This window comes from Dermacentor variabilis, chromosome 3 (genome assembly GCF_050947875.1).
Source record: "Dermacentor variabilis isolate Ectoservices chromosome 3, ASM5094787v1, whole genome shotgun sequence".
NCBI lineage: Eukaryota > Metazoa > Arthropoda > Arachnida > Ixodida > Ixodidae > Dermacentor > Dermacentor variabilis.
The window spans coordinates 202310699-202328628 of NC_134570.1; the positions used below are offsets into that span (position 1 = coordinate 202310699).

At 48.9% G+C, this 17930-nt stretch overlaps 1 protein-coding gene across 1 annotated transcript; it reads right to left on the reverse strand.

Moving 5' to 3' along the window:
• Positions 1-8626: 8626 nt before the first annotated feature.
• LOC142574993 (uncharacterized) lies at positions 8627-13499 on the reverse strand. The gene is made up of 5 exons (XM_075683969.1): positions 13291-13499; positions 12397-13230; positions 11954-12267; positions 11664-11839; positions 8627-8653 (listed from the first exon to the last, which is right to left on the reverse strand). The coding sequence occupies exons 1-5, from the start codon at positions 13497-13499 to the stop codon at positions 8627-8629; spliced, it is 1560 nt and encodes a 519-aa protein (XP_075540084.1).
• Positions 13500-17930: the final 4431 nt, after the last annotated feature.

A 17930-nucleotide genomic window follows, 5' to 3' on the forward strand; every position in this document is an offset into this window, starting at 1 on the left:
CTCACTCCAGTCGCTTATCAAATAGCTCGAACCAATGCTTCCCCATCGTCCACGTCGTCTGATATTGTCCACGTTGGTCGTCTAAAGCCATAACAAGCGGCCGCCATTTAGCTGGTGTCGGTACCATGAGAGCGACAAAGAAAACGATCACCAACAGGACGAATGAGACGACGTAATGGGGCTAGGGAAATGTTCCGTCGTACTGGTTGTACCGGCCATACCCTCTTAATATTAAACACTGTCCTATGTAACCTTATATCTCTGCCCGTTTCGATATATTGCTATGACGTACCTCTCGCACAGGCATGATCAAGAACAGTAGTTGGGTTACGCGTATTTACATCCATGAGATACGCCGTGTGCATCAATTTTTTTTACTATTTCTCCATATGCTCTGTTTCTCAGAGGGTAAAATGTGGCAGCACAAATGTTTTTTACTAAGCTACTCAGGGCTCATCGTTGCTCAGTTGCTGCAAAGAACATTCCATTTTGATTCAATTCGATTCGTTTGTTTCAGCATCACAAGAGAGAATAGGACAGCCAGCAGTGCCGTTTCTTCTAGTTGCAGGCTGTTTGCTGTAGTCTAGAACATCATTTTCCAGACAGGAGAAATAAATTACTTAAAGACGTCGTGCTGCACCTACGCTGCTATAAGGTCACTTTTCTATTTGTTGTGAATAAATTAAAGGTCAAGATTGGGGGTGTTATCGATGTCGGGAGCTGTCGGCATAGTTATTATTAAAACTTTTAGTATCGCGCCTGTCATACTTACAATCAGTACTATATCACTGTCATTTCTCCTACTTACATGTTGTTCACTGCGGGACCCAGCATGAATTTAAAGACATGAGAAATAATAGGCAACACAACACATTCATGACCAGCAAGTCAAATTTTTATTTGAGGCACAGAACATATATATGAAAGTTACATCTACATGGAGATGACAGAATGCTAATGTAAATATTCTCACTTGATTCTGTCTCACTCTCAACGGCCGGCTCGCAGACGGTGTCCCCATTTGCAATATGCCACATTGACAAGGCGGCCAAAGAAGGTGGTACACGGAATTCCATTCTGACGCTTGCTAATAGAATTTTGCGTGTTGGAAACCTAGGGGAGATCCATGCGCTTAGTGTGAATTATCATTTACCTTTTACAAGCAACGTACTGCGCCATGCACCTGAATGAAAGTGTGTATCGTGACTATCTGTGCGCATCGCCGCAGATGGGGTTCTGGTTCTGCGTAGCCACGTACCTCGCTGTAGGAATTCTGGCGATGTTCATGGCCCTTTTCATGTCCACGCTGTACTCTAGGAAGCCCAGACCAAAGCCTCCAGTGACTGAGCCTGAGGAGCCGTTCACTCCTCCAGTGTAAGTGCATCTGTCATCTGCTGGTTAACATCGCCTCATGCTCTTGCGAAATTGTTTGGGCGCTTAAGCATAATGGGAGTAATGAGAGTGCTAGGCTAATTTTGCTTATTAAAGAAGTCAGTTCGAGGTTTCACTCAAACGGATTTTCTGTACGGGTGCGCATTTCATAAAGATTAAAGTGGTATTTGAGCAATTTTTTTTAAGATGACATTCCACAGACCGTACGTTTTGGAAAATGAGAGGCACATCCAGAACCACATGGTTTCTATATATTTAAGAAAGACTGCTATCTCTAGGAAGAGCGTTCGCGAAGTACAAAGGTATTCAAACCAAACTATCAAGCATAGCAGGATTGTGGCTGCTCGGGCACATTGATGCTTTTGAGAACTCCCTTCATGATCAGCAATTGTTAGAAAAAAAAAAGCTTGGAAAACAGTGAGTGCTCAGAAACCTTTTCTTACAGTTTTTAGTTTTCTTAATAATCTCCTTCAGTGAATGAAAGGAGGATGTGCAACAAGACAGAGGTTTAGCTTGTACGGTATTGAGATAAACGCAGGCGACGGGACGTTGTGACGTTGGTGCAGAGGCGTAAACGGGAGCGTGCTGCCTGATGCAGCCACGTGGTGGCGCAGAGCTCAAATAAAGAAGCACTGCTAATATTTCAGTAACGAAGTGTATTTTACTTTGCTATGGGTGTAAATTTTTGGTAGCAACAATATTACGCAAGTGCCGAAAATTTACACCAGCTGCGAAGTAGAATACACTTCGTTACTGCCTCTCCCATCACGCTGAACAATGGCATGATGACTTCTTACGTGTTTTCGTTGATCATCTCAATTCTGGACATCCAGAGCCCACGCTGCGCATGATAATGCTCCGTGACGTTATCTACCTTCGCAGCTTACGCCAAGGTGGACAAGAATTTTTACTTGTTATACCATGCCATCTCCGGACATCAGTTCTTAAGAAGTTGCATGACACCCCTACTGCAGGCCACCTCAGCGTTTCACGTACCTAAGGCTGCATACGACGCCGCTTCTACTGGCCAGGCCTGTATCGCTCTGTAAAACGCTACGTTGCAGCCTGTGCGCTCTGTCAGCGCAGCAATGAACCTGCTGTGCTGCCCGCTGGACGCATTCGCCCCACTGGCATGCAGCATAACCATTCTTTCGCGCCAGTCTCTATCTTCTCGGCCCTTTTCCGACGTCGAAATATGGCAACAAGTGGGTCGTTTTCGCGACTGACTCGGCTACCTGGTACGCAATCGCGCGAGCTTTGTGCACAAGCTGTGTAACTGAGGGGGCAGATTTCCTTTTACATGACGTCATCCTCGATCACGGCGCACACCGGCAGCTTCTCACCGATCGCGGCCGCACCTTCTCTTCTGAGTAGTTGAAGACCTATTTCGCTCTTGAGCTGATGGAGTGGCTCAATCGCACTTTGACAGAAATGCTGTCTATGTAGGTTTCCGACGACCACATTGATTGGGACAGCATATTACCCTTCGTGACCTTGGCCTATAATTTGTCCCGCGCCGACACCGCTGGCTTTTCAACCCTTCTACCTTCTGTTCGGCCCTCACCATTCTTTGCCCTTCGACATACTGCTTCCTTCCCCGACGGACACTCCCACCAAATATGCTCAAGGCGTCCTCGCGCGGGCTCGAACTACATGCCAAATTGCCGGTTCCTGGCTCACTCAGTCTAAGGCCGCGCAGATCTGGTACGACAGCCGTCATCGGGACGTTCAAATTTCTACTGGCTCCGTTGTCCTCCTATGGACACTATGTCACCGTGTCGGCTTGTCGGGAAAGCTGCTGCCGCGCTATACAGGGCCGTGTACGATAAGGCGTCAGCTTGGCGATGTGAACTACGAGACTGCGTCGCTGGACTCACGTGTCCCCACGGACGTTGTGCATGCGCCTCAACTCAAGCCTTACTTTGCCCCGATTTCAGCTCCCTGATTGTTAGGGCCGAGACGGCGCCCTTGCAGGCGGCGGTTATGTTACGGTGCAACCAAGAGTGGCGCCAGTCAGAAGACGATTGGACGTGTAGAGGTGAAATCGCTCTCTACAGCCATCTTGTTTATGCATCGCAGCCTCTCTTGTAAATATTTTAAATACATGCATGTGACTTCTGCAACGTAACGATTCGGAGGACAATTATGGCAGAAAAAAAGTTTCACGGACGATTCCGATAGTCCCTAATTCAAATTTCAAATGCAGCTGTTTCTGTGTTTTGGATTCGCGATATATGAGGGCGATTACGAAACTAATGCCTTCACGGCCACCTACACACATGTCCACCTGCGGCAAGTTGTTTTTTCGTCCACTTTCATTGACGTTAATTTATCACTTCTTTAATTGAGTCAATAAATAGAAGTAATTGTGCCTATGTTCATCTTGATGTCATTGTTTCTTGGCTTCTTATAATGTTGTTCATAAAACTAGGGCCCCTCGGTTAACCCCGCTCTTCTCGTTTATTACATAACGAGGGTCTCGAATCCGGCAACATTCATGGCTTCAGATAGCAGGCGTGGGTTTATTGACCGGTTCGCGTTCACGAAGATCACGTTCTCGTGATGCCTACGGTAGAAAGGATGTTCCACATGCGCCGCCCAGATCTGTGAGTGGGGACGCTAGCTACAACTACCAGGGTTCTACTAGGAAACATATATAACAAAGAAAGTCGGTGGGGAAAGGGCACCGCGGTAGCTCAATTGGTAGAGCATCGCACGTGAAATTCGAAGGTTGTGGGATCGTTCCACGACTGCGGCAAGTTGTTTTTTAATCCACTTTCATTTCCATTATTACATCGTTTCTTTATTTCATTTATTATGCACAAGTAATTTCCCCTATGTTGTCCTTGGTGTCATTGTGTTTGTTGGCTTCTTATGAAATGCATCCAGAGTGGCATAACACGCACACATATATGTAATGCATCAGGGTCGTGTACAATATATATATATGCCTTCATAGACAGAAATATAACAATTTTTTTCCTCAAGAGCCAAGCATGTCTTTCATAAGGCCTGGCTATTTATGTATTCTCCTTCATCAAAACATGCAAAGAAGATCAATGCTGTATTTGTACAAAGAATGCCAAGCGTAACTAGTTTGCAAAGTATGTAAATGAGACACGTTACAATTTGAGAGAAAAATGGTAATAATATTTATTGTATTTCATACTCGGACAATCATTAAACGCAAACCTCATTTGCAAACTATCAGATCAGTGAACAGTAGTTTGCACTTGATCATAGGAATTCAAGGATTCACAGTACCTTTTACTGTGAATAATATAAAAGTTGTGTCAGCGAACACATTTAAAAATGTTTAAGAATTCCCTGTGGCAGATAGCAGACTTCTATCTGGTTCATGAGTTCGTGAAGTGAAACAGACGGACAGCTTAGTAAAATACATTATTCAGTATGAAGTAGCATCCTACAGGAGGAAATAAAACACTATTTCTAAGAGCCACCAAGACTCTGCAAGTAAAACTGCGACAGAGGCACTTCAGGTTATACATCCTGCTACTCGTTAGATGGACACTAAAGTGAAACAATACAGTTTACGATAATAAAGTAGTGTTTTAAAACTGTTGTCGGTAAGGTCGTAATGGTACACTTTAAGGCAAAGTTACACCCATTGGCTTGCCCCTTCTGCCACACAACAATAATCATTATCTGCCTTGATGCGTTTCCTTTCTTTAACGCTGCGAGCCCAGTACTTTCCAGTAACGAACGGCACGCGCGTTATCAGCGTAGAACAGTTTACACCCTTTGGAGTGCCCCTTCTGATAACGCGCGCACCGTTCGTCACTGGAAAGTTCCGGGCCCGCAGCGTTAAAGAAAGGAAACGCATCAAGGCAGATAACGATTATTGTTGTGTGGCAGAAGGGGCAAGCGAAAGGTTGTAACTTTGCCTAAGAGTGTACGCTGATTATTCGGAAAGAAAATGAAGGTCAAAGTTTCATTTTTTTTAATTTCGCGCCGGGACGCACACGCGGGCACGTCATTGGGACGTCACAAATTTCAATGCAATCTGTCGCATTTGGCGGCGCTGTCATAGTAAGAATTCCCGAAATTTCCCACATTCTGCCTTCCGCTTCTTTATAACACAATGCAGTCAATCTTTGTCGCTAAATAATTTTCTAGTCACTAGCAGGTGCAGTAAAAGTGCTTGACGTCATAACGGGCTGGTTCGGGAACTACAAAGCGGCCGCGCCAACCGTATTTCTTTATTACCCGTTTTCTGGGCTAGCAAGCGTTTTTTCGTGGTAAAAGTGTTGTTTTTTGCAATGTGGAAGGGCGATTCACTAAGGCAGAAGATATAATTTTCTCTTCAGTGTCTCTGTAAGCGCATCCTCCTCCGCGCTCTCTGCAGTTATAGCACACCCAACTTGAGCATGTTGGCTTCACTGCAGTCCTCTGTTTGCACAAACTTATTATATGAAGCACAACGAGCTGCCTAGTACTCTCATATAACCCATATCAACGTACTGAATTTGAAAAATAATAATATAGTAATAATGTAGTTTATTATATATATATATATATATATATATATATATATATATATATATATATATATATATATATATATATATATATATATATATAAGAGAGAGAGAGAGAAAGAGAGAGAGTGCCGCCTGTTGTGCTGAGCACACGCCAGTTGTTTCTCTCTCAACTGCACTGCATCCAGCCAGAACTATCTGTAGCACTTCACCTTCCCAATTCACTTGCTGTTCTTTAAGCCCATGAAATAAGGAACACAATTCTGAGCCCAAGCTTCACCACTTCTGTAAGCCCTCCCGAAGCCTGATGAAGAAATTTTGTGAGCATTAAAAGTATCAAACGACTCTGAGAGCACTCAATAAAGGCTCACACCCTTCAGTGTTGAAACAGAGCTTCGGTAGGTGAGACATAAAAGTGAGCAAAAGTTCCCAGATTTTTGCAAGTAATTCAGAAGTAAATATTGCGTAACCGTCGTGAGCAAAATAGGGCACAAGTGTGTGAACCTGTTTTCCAAGTAGTTCAAGTGGAACAGCCTAATGATGTTCCTCTTCTATTCATTTTGAAAACGGCAGCAGTTAAATGTGTGAAATCTATGTGAAATACATACGGCAGCTGCCAGGCAACCTATCCATGGAACCTCTCCTAACACTACAACTGCTCCAGATGGAATGGCAGCCAAGAACAGGTAGGATCAAAGCTCACCAAGAAACCACAGCCCCGAGCAAAGCTGCTTATATTTAACATGGAGTGCAGGTTATCACCTTAGCAGATGATGAATGAGCTTTCACTACTTGGCTGTCTCCTGTCAACACCGTTTTTCTGGCTATATCACGAATGTCGTCAACAGGCGTGCCGTTAGTATGTTCTCCAAAGTGACGCTCCAGGATCTGTAAATGATGCATGAAGTTATCGTTGAATCTAGTCTCATTCAGACCGCTTTGCCTATGTACCCAGCTACTTATTTCCGATCAACATTTTAACTATAGGTATGCTGACCTATACAAGCAAAGAGCAATTTGTGCCCAACAATATGAAGGCACTCGCCAATGAATTCCAACTGCTGATTGATGTGCTGACCTACAAAGCACAAAACCTTAACATAGGGTAACTTTGTCTACGATGAAAATTGTTGCATATTTGATATGAAAGACACTTTCCCGAAACACAAAACATTCGTTCTCTGCTTCAAACATTGATACTATGCTCAGAGGCTCAAAATATTGCCTACCACATGCGCTTATATCTGTTGGGGTCCGTTTCTTTGCGCAACACCGTCTTCAACTCGTTTACAGCACGCGTGGATAGCGCCTTCGAGATATGTTTAATAGAACAGTGGGCCCACTTTGGCAGCCGATGCGCGCGTTGTGGGGCGTTCATGTGCTAGTAGATTTGGCGTCGGGGTTATAAATACCAGACTGGTGAGAGTGCTGGCATTCTCCTTGCCTTGCCACCGATGCTCGATTCCACATGTCGTTTTCACCGCTGCCGAATAGTGTTCGCCAGAAGTTTTCATATGAGCACAAGTTCGCCCAAATAAAATTTATTTACTTCTCCAGTCACCCAGTTCCTGTTCCTATACGGACAAAAACCGACACTTCGATGTCACCGTATAGTGACATATCAATACTCAAGCTTATATAACAGTGGGAATAATAACTTCAGACTGAAAAGTTCAAAATCAAACCCAAGTAACTTGGACATAACAGCGAAGTGTAATGCTACATGAATTTACATAGCGAGGTCTTAAGGCGGCAGCAGCTAATGATCCCAGTGTTATCATTAGACAAAAGCTACACCTTACGGGCTCAAGGAAAAAGAGCGTGATTTTCGGAGTCCGGCGCAGTGGACTATATTTTCACGCTATGTGCAGTGCCTAGCGGTTGAAATTCGATACCGTGAGCGTATAGCTGCTGGCGGTTAAGGGACAACGACTATGGTACACCGGAACATCTAACAGTTACATAAGCACCCTTTAGTGATCTGAGTAGGAAGGCCACCTTCTCCCACCTTAAGCCACCGTAGTCCACGCAATCAACATTACTCTACCCTAATCCACCTTACTATACATTAATGCACCTTAATGCATGGTATTACATCTGTGTCCACATTAATGTACCTTAATTCACTTTATTCTAAGATAACCTACCTTCATTCCCATTTATCAACCTTCATCCACCTTAATCCACTTCCGCTTAATTCACTTTACTCCACCTTAAGTAACGTTACTCTAACTTGTTCTTTTATCTTCACATGGAAATATTCAAAACGCTGGCGATCATTCTTCCTGCTACATGTTGCGCATAACGCCGGCTTTTCTGTCTCATTATCATGATCATCATCAGGCAATATTTATATATGTCTACTGCAGGATGAAGGCGTCAACCGACAATGTCGAATTACCCCTCTCCTGCATCAACCGATTCCTACTTGCGCCTGCAAATTTCCTCATTTCATCACCCGGCCTAGTTTTCTGCCATCCTCGCCAGATTACGAATTGGCCTCCCTTGTGAAGTATTGGGCGACTACTTGCCTCATGACTCCTACAATTTTCTGCTTCATGAGAAATATGCTTTCACACTAAACGAGAGCTTTTGTTGCAAATTGAGGCTTGATGTGGTTCGCAAGCAATTGCGTTTTGTGTATCGCGTTTCAATTACTGAGCACTGTACCCGCCTGAACAATGTAACATTGTCGGAAATGAGCAGAGAACACATCGGCATGGTTATTACAAGCTTTAGCTCTGGCCCAACTTGGACGCCACCTATTCAGATACATTGAAAACGCAAAAACGCTTTTCTGGAATAACCACTTGTCCGATTTTAATGAAATTCGGTGAATTTGCGAATAAAGACCTAACTACTGGTGACAGTAGGAAGCGGATTTTCATTTTAAGATCTGAGTATTGTAAGACGATGTTTAAAAATTCGTAAGTTTAAAAAACCAAGAAACATGAAGTTGATAAATTTGTAGCTCTTCATCTAGCACAGATATCGTAATTCCCTAAACTGTGTCCCATAGATATCCAAAGCGGACGAATATGACATATTAATTTGTATCTTAAGGGAATTTATTACAGTGCTTACAAGGGATTGACAAAAGTCCTACTGAAATAATAATGGCAGAATTAAGGGCCCTGCATATTACATAATTTTCTTCGCTATAGATGTACTATTATATGCAATTCAAAGAATTGTGATATCACTTTTAATTTCTACGAACTTCATAGTTTCTTTTTATGAAAATTCGCGATTTTGAACAATATTTATGAAAACATTCACGGCATAAATTGAAAATCCAGTACGAACAGTCGCTAGATTTTAACTTTTTCGTTTAAATCCAACAAACGTGATCGAATTTAACGGAAAGGCTGACAAGTCGTCGCGAAAAACCGCGACGACTTCCACATTTAAAAATAGCGTGCTATGGTGACACGTGACCGATAGTCTAAGCAGAAAGACAACTTGAACAGAGACTTGGCTTGCTAGAATTCACAGGACCATAGGTTCACTTTGTAACCGATCACAGGGCATGTAGAAAGTGCCGAATTCAGTGCGTACAGCGCACAGACTTGTATAGTGTACGACAGTTTAACCTGTAGGACGATCACGACTACTAAATAATGCACCGAAGAGACATTGCTGGACTTACGGAGGCAGCAGTCCGCGACAGAGGCAGCATACAAAGCTAACGAACGCGGGACAGTCGTTTCACCATTGCTTAACTGTCGCGTTACTACATTTTGCGCATTGTGCACATAAACAGAAATAGATTGCATTGAAACTAGCCTTCGCGCCATCAATGGTGACCAGCACTAAGTTCTCAGTGTGCGAGCAGCATGAGCAGATAGGATAGGATAGGAATAAACTTTATTTGTCCAACACTTGTTGATGTTGGTGCCCGGGGCTAGGCTGCCAGGGGTCCATCGCACGAGGAAAACCTTTCGAGATCCTCGGCAACGGCCCTGGCCCGCTGGACGGCCCACTCTTGGTCTTCGGGTGCCTCGCTGAGGAGGGCGGCTTGCCTTCTCTCAGCGAGGCGCCCCGCTTCAGAGGGTTCTGCTGTTGTATTCCCCCTTCCTCTTTGTCCTTGTTCCACGTGGCGTCGGCATTCTCAAAGCACATGGGCCATATCGGCCCGTTCGTGCTCGCACCACGGGCAGCCGGGCGACGTGTGCAGCGCGGGCCATGGGCGGTGCAGGTGGTAGGGGTTGGTGAAAGTGCCCGTCTGCAACCGTCTCAGGTCGACCGCCTGGGACCTGTCTAGGCGCCCGTGGGGTTGTGGATATTTTCTTCGTTCTTTCCTATAGTGACCAAGTACCTCCGGGTACGTTGCCGGAAACTCCTTGACATCACAGTCGGCATCCTCGTGATCCCCAGCTCCGTCCGCCGCGATTTGTGTTGTATGGGTAACAACAGCGGCCACGCCAGACGGGGTGGCAGCCGGCGTCGCCGTCACTCCTCCGCTGGGGTCCCGCACAACAACGGCAGCGGCTGCCCTTTGGGTGACCGCGTCGCGGCGGGTAAGCTGTCTCGCGACGAGGTGGGCGCGCTCGTTGTGGTTGGGTGGAGTGTCGTTGCGTCTTCGGCCGTTAGCATTGTTGGTGTCATTATTGTCGTGGCTGTTGTTGTTACTGCCAAGCTCCCCGACGTATGCGGGGAACCACTTGAGGGACTTGTTTGTAATCGTGCCGGATCCGAAGTCCCCGGCCCGGGCGTTGAGCATGCGTGCCACATCCGCGGACACCCAACCTTTGGTGTAATTCCGAATCGCTGATTTGGAGTCGCTGATGATCAGGTTATCCTCCGCACCTCCGTGGAGTACCGCGAGGCCTATGGCCATCTCTTCCGCTGCTTCGGCCGACGGCAGCCTCGCTGATGCCGTGGCTCGGATTGTTCCCTTTGTATCTACGACTGCCATGGAGAAGGCGGGCGCCGCCGCCGTCGGCCGGCCGTGTCGATATTGCCGTTGTTGCTGCTGCCATTTTTGTCGTAGTAGCAGTAGTGGTGGTGCTGCTTGTAACGGCGGTTCGTCTCGCACATTCCCTTGTAGCGGCGGTGGTGGTCGGCGTTCCTCGTCGCCATCAGAGTCACCGACTGGCCACGGGTACCTGGCTGCATCGACGAAGAGGACGCCTTCTTGTCTTCCATGCTTCTCGAGGATTGCTACCGTCCTGCGTATACGTCTTTGCACGTCATGCAGCGGGTGCATATTCTTCGGCATGTTTTGCGTCTGTATGGCGTACCTGACTTCCGATAGCAGTGATTCTTTCAGTACACGCGCCTCGTGATAACGAATCCCGAGCAAGTCTAGGATTCGTCTTCCCGTTACGGTGCTCGACAGCCTCTCCAGCTTCTCTGCGCCTCGGCGATCTCCTCGAGCATGTTGTGTACGCCCAACTCGAGGAGCCTGTGGGTTGGCCTGTACTGGGGTACTCCCAGTGTGGTCTTGAGCGCCCTGCGGATCGCCACGTTCAGCTTGTCGGTTTCGCTCCTGTTCCAGTCGGCGTATGCGGCGACGTACGCTATGTGGCTCAGCGCGTGCGCCTGTATCAGCCTCGTAACGTTGTGTTCCTTCATTCCTTTCTTCTCGTTCGCGACCCGCCGCACGAGGTGTGTGGCGGCGGCCACTTTCTTCTGCAGTCGGGCAACTAGCTCGCGGTTGGCACCGTTCTCTTCCAGCCACAGGCCGAGCACTCGCAACTTGGACACCGTCGGTATTCGGGTCCCCTCTCTCGTCGTGACGCGGACGCCTAAACGACGAGCGTCTAGCACGGCCTGCGGAAGGGGCCCTTTCTTGCGCGGCCTGTGGAGCAGGATCTCCGACTTGTCGGGTGAGCAGATGAGTCCCGTGTCTTCGAGGTGCCGTTCCACCTCCCGGACGGCCCGCTGCAGTCGGTCTTCCATTTCGCCGACGCTCGTGTTCTCCGTGGTCCACACCGTCACGTCATCTGCGCATATCGTATGATTGATGTCCTCTATCGCGTCAAGACGCTCCGGCAGGCCGATCATGACGAGGTTGAAAAGCATGGGGGAGAGTACGGAGCCCTGCGGCGTTCCCGCACCACCCATTCGGACCGTTCGTGGTGGGGCCCCGTCGATCTTGGCTGTCGCCTCGCGCCCATTCAGGAAGCTGCTGACATATCGGTGGAACCTCGCCCCGAGATCAAGTCGGCTGATCTTGTCCAGTATGGCCATGTGCTTCACAGTGTAGAAGGCGCTCTTGAGGTCTAGCCCGAGTAGGGCGCGCACGTGTGTGCTCGGAGCGTTCACGATCTGTTCCTTGATCTGCAGCATGGCGTCGTGCGTTGAAAGTCCCTTCCGGAAACCGATGATGTGGGTGCCGAAGGCGTCCTGCTTCTCGAGCAGCGTCGTCACCCTGTTAAAGCAGGCATGCTCCATCACTTTCCCGACGCAGGACGTGAGGGAGATCGGCCTCATGTTTCGGACCTCCAGCGGTTTGCCCGGCTTTGGTATCAGTATAACGTCCGCGGTCTTCCACTCTTGCGGAATTTGGCCCTCCTTCCAGCACGCGTTGATGTACTCGCAGAGCTTCTCGATGGCGTCGTCGTTCAGGTTCCTCAGGATTTTGTTGGTGATCCTGTCAGGACCGGGCGCCGAGTTGGTCTTCAGTAGCTGGAGGACCGTTCTAATTTCCTGCACGGAAAAGTCCGCGTCCAGCTCCTCGTTGGAAGCCCCGCAGTGCTCTCGGTGACTCTGCCCTTCCGGGCGTGCGAGGTGCGTCTGCACGATCTCTTCAGCGAAGGCCTCTGGGTCGTCCTTGTACTTGTGTCGCAGCTTGGCCATCTCTGTACGGGTCGCCGTTCTTGTGCTTGCCGGGTCGAGCAGGTGCCTGAGAATCTTCCAGGTGCGTCCAGCGCTCATGTTCCCGTTCATCGTGTCGCACAGCGCCTGCCATTCTTGCTCGCACAGGCTGGCGCAATGCGTCTCGATCTCCGGGTTGATTTCGGCGATCTTCTTGCGTAACTTCCTGTTGAGCTTTTGCCTACTCGCTCTCCGTTGCATGGATTTCTTGGCCGCAACAAGATGTACCAGCCGGCTGTCCACTCTGGACGGTTGGGGAGCGCCGTCGCCCACGGCTCCGCGGGACCTGTCTGCCTCTTCTTTGGGTTGTTCTTGTCGCCAGTCCGTCCATTCGACCTCATCGGTGGCTTTCTCTACGTCCGCGAGTAGTACTCTGCACCATTCGCTGATGTCTTCGATCGGGCCCTCCTTCTTGTCTTGCTCTCGATTTTTCCGGAATCTGTCCCAGTCTACGATTCTCGCCTTTCGGCAGACGCCCTCTTCGTTTTCATCCTCTCCCACGGTCACGCACAGGATCCTGTGGTAACTCCCCAGGTCCTCAAAGGAGTTCGATCAAGTGACCACGCCCGCGCTTGACCAGACGGAGAGGTCGGGGGACGTGTCGTGGCACACTCCCTGTCCGATCCTGGTGTGCGAAGCAGGTTCGTTGAGTACAGTCAGGCCGAGCTCGTCCATCAGTCCGGCTAGCCTCTTCCCTTTCGGCGAGTCGGCTCCGTATCCCCATTGCGTGTGCGGCGCATTGAAGTCTCCGCATATCAGCAAGGGACTAGCGGCGGCCTTGGCCATCGCTTCGCGAAAGAGGGCGTCGAAAGTGTGAGTGCGGTATCTTTGCGAGGGGAAGCTATATACGTTGAGCACGAAAAGGCCGGTTTTCCTACTTCCAATACTCGGCACGACTTCGATCAGTACATGGTCTATGTCCGACTCTTCGTGGAGCACGAGTTCGTGTTCGATGAAGGCCGTCCCGCGCTTAACCACGGTGCACACCCTGACGTCCCTCCCCATGGATTCGTAGAGGGGACCGCACGTCACATAACCCGGGAGCTGGGCCCGATCGAAAGGTTCTTGCAAGGCAATCACGACAGGAAGTTTGTTATTGGCAAGCGTTTTCATGTATTGCACCTTGTTTTTGAAGCCCCTGCAATTCCACTGCCAGACTATGCGTCTATTGTCGGACTTGCGGGACACAGCCATGATTGTTATGCAGAGGTGTTGGGGGGACACAACTGTCCGTGCGTCCCTCCTGCCCCGGTGCGGGTGGTGTTGGCGTTGTTGTCGCAGGCGAGGATGGTCGGTGCGTTTACCGCTTGTGACGATGGTACCCCGGCCCTTCCAGGCATGTGATGGGGATGTTGCTGTTGCTTCAGCTGTATCGTCCCGTGTTCCAGATCTTCGATTCGCTTATTCATGGCCGCGAGTTGGGTGTTAACCACTGCGTACTGAGCGTTCCGTTCCGCGTCGGATTCGTTCAGCCTTGTCAGGAGTATGTCAAAAATTCGCTCCGTCTTGTCCGTTAGTTTCTTCACCATCTCTTCGATCGCGTCTATCTTTCTGGCTCCTGACCTGCGTCTCTTCAGTGCTTGTGCGTGGTCCAAAGTGTCTTCCGTAGGTGGCGTATCGCTTGTGCCCTTGCGCTTGGAGCCCGCCGCTGCCGGCGCTTCTTCTTCGCCGCAACACATGTCCATCTGGCCTACTTCGCCTCCTGTCGCGGTCGCATCGCCTCGCTCGGCCGCCTCGCGGGAGGAGAAGGAGGAGATCCTCTCATGAGGGGATTCTCTCATGCCCTTCAAGATTTCGTTGAGCGTCTGTTGTAGCTCGTCGATTTTCCTCGCTGATTGTACGTTCTGCTTTCTGGCCCTGCCCAGCTCTTCTCGAAGTTCCTTATTCTCTCGCTCCATTTTCTCCATCCTCGCCGCCAGGAGGGAGTCGGGGGCTTCCCTCGTGCTGCCAGAAAGGGGGGTGCTCTCTACAAAGTATCCATTTCTTTCCGCGACTATGTCGGACCAGGTGACCTTGCGCGGCCCTGACTGTATCTCGCCATGTGTGGCCCGCACGCCGTCTGGCATGGGGCGGTTTCGGTTTCGGTTGGGGCCTTCCACTCCGACTCCGGCTTCGACTTCTGTTCTTAGGACTGTTACGACTTCGGCTGCATCTTCTTATCGGCGAGAGGGATCCGAATCTCGAGCGACTTTGGCCTTTTCCCTGCGTCATACTGTACTCCGATGGTGATAGGGTCCGCTGAGGGGTCTTTCCTTCTTCCAATGTGTGTTCCTTTTCTTCTCTGCTTCTCGCCCGCCACCTTCTCTCCTTCACTATGTGTGACAACTTATATTTGGCCTTGCACATTCGGTAGGCCGTGGGGTGCGCCTCGCCGCAGATCCGGCACTTGGGCGTGCACTCGTGTTCGATGCTCGGGTTCTTCGACCGGCAGGCCGGGCATAGTTTGATCTCCGGTCTAGGGCATACGTCGGGTCGGTGGCCGAGCCTGCCGCACTCTTTGCAAAAGTCAATCTGTTTCCGACACAATGATACTCTTATCATGATGTTATTGAAGTAAGCCCATGTGGGGACTCTGTTTCCCTCATACAGCAATATCACGGTGGTCGTACTGCCGAGCCGCTTGGCGTATGTTAAAGAGGGGTTTCTCGAGTTCACCAGAGCATGCATGAGCTGGTCTTGCGTATACTTCAGGGGAATGTTGCGGATAATCCTTTTTGCCATTTGCTCGAGCGCCGAAACGTACGCGTTGGTCTCGTGCCTCTTCCCGTTTCGCCAAAACCTTGATCTTAGCGATTTTCGTCGCAGTTGTCTCGTCCAGTGTGCTTATCACCAGGATGTTTTGCATGACATTGGGACAGATCGTGATCATCTCGTCGTCGCCCACTACCGCTTCTTTGCGTATCGCCTCGTCGAGACTCGTTACGCACGTGTTCCTTATATTCAGCCCGTTTTTCGGTCGAACAATTATCTTGATATCATCCCTGGGTAGTCTGGGCATCCTACTTGCTCGTAGAACTTTGTTCACTGTGCTTCGGCCGCCTCGGGGCATGGGGCTTCGCGAGCGGGTGTCGTCTTTTCCCTCTATCTGGGTAGCGTTTGTGCGGTGCCTTCTTCTGTGTGTAACTTCGATCCAACCGTCCGCAACGCCTTCAGCGTCTTCTCCGGCGCAAACGCGTTTTGCGTCGTTGGGTCCGTTATCCGGTGTCTCCCCAGTTCCTGCCTCGTCTATCTCCATCTCGGTGGTATTTCGTTCAAACCCCTAGTCCAACGAAGGATGCGCCAGGCCCAACCGTCGTTAGGCCTGGCCTCGCTCACACGGGACTCGTGTGATTTTTGTGCCGTAAAAACTATTGCCGTAAAAACGTATTGATCACTCCAGTTCAGAAGGTGCAGTTTCGGTGTGCGATAGGAGGTGGTTGTTCGGCGCGTTCGTTCGGTTACCGGCGCGCGCGATTGGCCTACTCCGCGCCGACGTCACCAACCGCGGAGCGCGGCCACGGTTTTGGTGACGTCAAAATGACGACACGCTGCTGTCAATCATCCTCCCACCGACCATTTCGTCTGCTAGGAGCCGAACCCGACAGGAGCTGGGAAGTTTTGAGCGATCATACGGCTCCGCATGGCGCGTCTGGTGGATTGGATTGGATTCAACAGGCGGCTGCGGCATGGCACGTTTGAATCCAATCCATAGTTTAATTCAAGAAAATCGCGCTTCCGTTGGGAACTTAGGTTGTTGTGCTGGCGTTTCTAGAGGAAGTACGAGAGCGGGTGGCGGTGCGAAACGCTTTGAAGAAATTTCAGAAAGTAAATTCTGGCGTTGTTTTTGTTTCTCGAAACCAATATTTCGTTGGTTGTACAGAGAAATCGACCCCATCATCGGTGCCAGCGAGCCACTGGAATGTTGTCGCTGCCTCTTGAAAAGTGCGCCACTCTTCCCGTCGTATTCTTTTTTTCTTTTTTCTTCTCGCTATGCGCGACATCACCTAGGGACGACGCACAGAAACTAATAGTTACAAATTGCAGTAGTCATATTACTACTATTTGAAAACGTGTTTGGGCTCGAGAAGAAAAAATACATTTTTTTTAGATAAGTTTTTCATTCATTTGGAAGACGAGAAACATTTCGTTTTGTAGTATACTGCCCGCAAGCAGACGACAAACGACGGAAGTAAACTTCCGGGGAGGTCAACGCTTACTGACTGGCTGCTCTCTCCGCCCCGCTGTCAGAAATTTTGCATACTGCAACTTTGTGACGTTGCAGCAACTGAACAGAACGCGTATCGAACAACAAAATATCTCCGATCGCGCCCTTGTTGTGCACTCTGGAACCACGTTTACCGCAAACTACTGGAAGCACTGGTTCAAACTGCAGATTTCAGGATACTCGTTATCTGTCTCGTATCAGAGGAACGAAGTGAACGTATCAACAATGTGGCCATAGCGGGGCACGGGGGGGGGGAGGCTGACAGTAGTCGGCAGCCGTGAGCGTCTGGGGTGATGCAATGCTGGCTGTTGTTTTATGAAACACGCTTTATGCTGTGGCGGTTGGGGGAAAAAGAATTCGCAAGTTCTGGTGCTGCTCTTGAGCTGCTGGTACTGGGGTGGTGGCCAGTTCATACGCGGATATGCGTCTTTATGTTATAATCATAAAAATAATGATTTTCCTGTTACCTGTGCTCTCCGCTTACTGAAATTTCGAAAAATATTGCATCTGATGTTCAGGATTGTTCATTATAAAAGTTGGAACAGTAACTTGTGTAGTTCTTAAGAAAGAAAATTTCAGGTAAATCTGCTGCCACGCCAGCGCAAGCGTAAATTTGTTTCGCCACCTATTGGTAGTTGCGAAATGAGCCTTAACGGGAAGGTTGCCGTATGTTTCCCACTTTCTGGAACACGCCAAAACTCTACCAGAATGACTGATTTCCGCAGAGGTTAGCAGGCGCGAAGCTTTTCCTAACGTCGTCTCATTAAGCGTTTGGTTTCGCCATACACAAAGGCAATATGGGGGCTTTTGTTTCTTTTAAACAAACTAATTAAGTGTGTAAATTGTTAGACGAAATGATTCGGAATGTAAAACGTCATTTTTCAGCTGGATTTCAAAAGAACAGGTGAGTAGAAGGACTAAATGATTGTCGTGCAATTTTGAGAAAAAGTTCACAGTAACTACACTGCAGTTCTGTAATTATGCGTCAGCATACGCCAACATTATAAATTAGC

Coding starts and splice junctions, on each gene's coding strand:
- LOC142574993 (XM_075683969.1), bottom strand. CDS start 13,499: ATGGCCAAGGCCGCCGCTAGTCCCTTGCTGATATGCGGAGACTTCAAT. Junction 13,231..13,290: donor TCCCCCGACCTCTCCGTCTG/GTCAAGCGCGGG, acceptor GAGTTACCACAG/GATCCTGTGCGTGACCGTGG. Junction 12,268..12,396: donor TGGAAGGAGGGCCAAATTCC/GCAAGAGTGGAA, acceptor CTGCTTTAACAG/GGTGACGACGCTGCTCGAGA.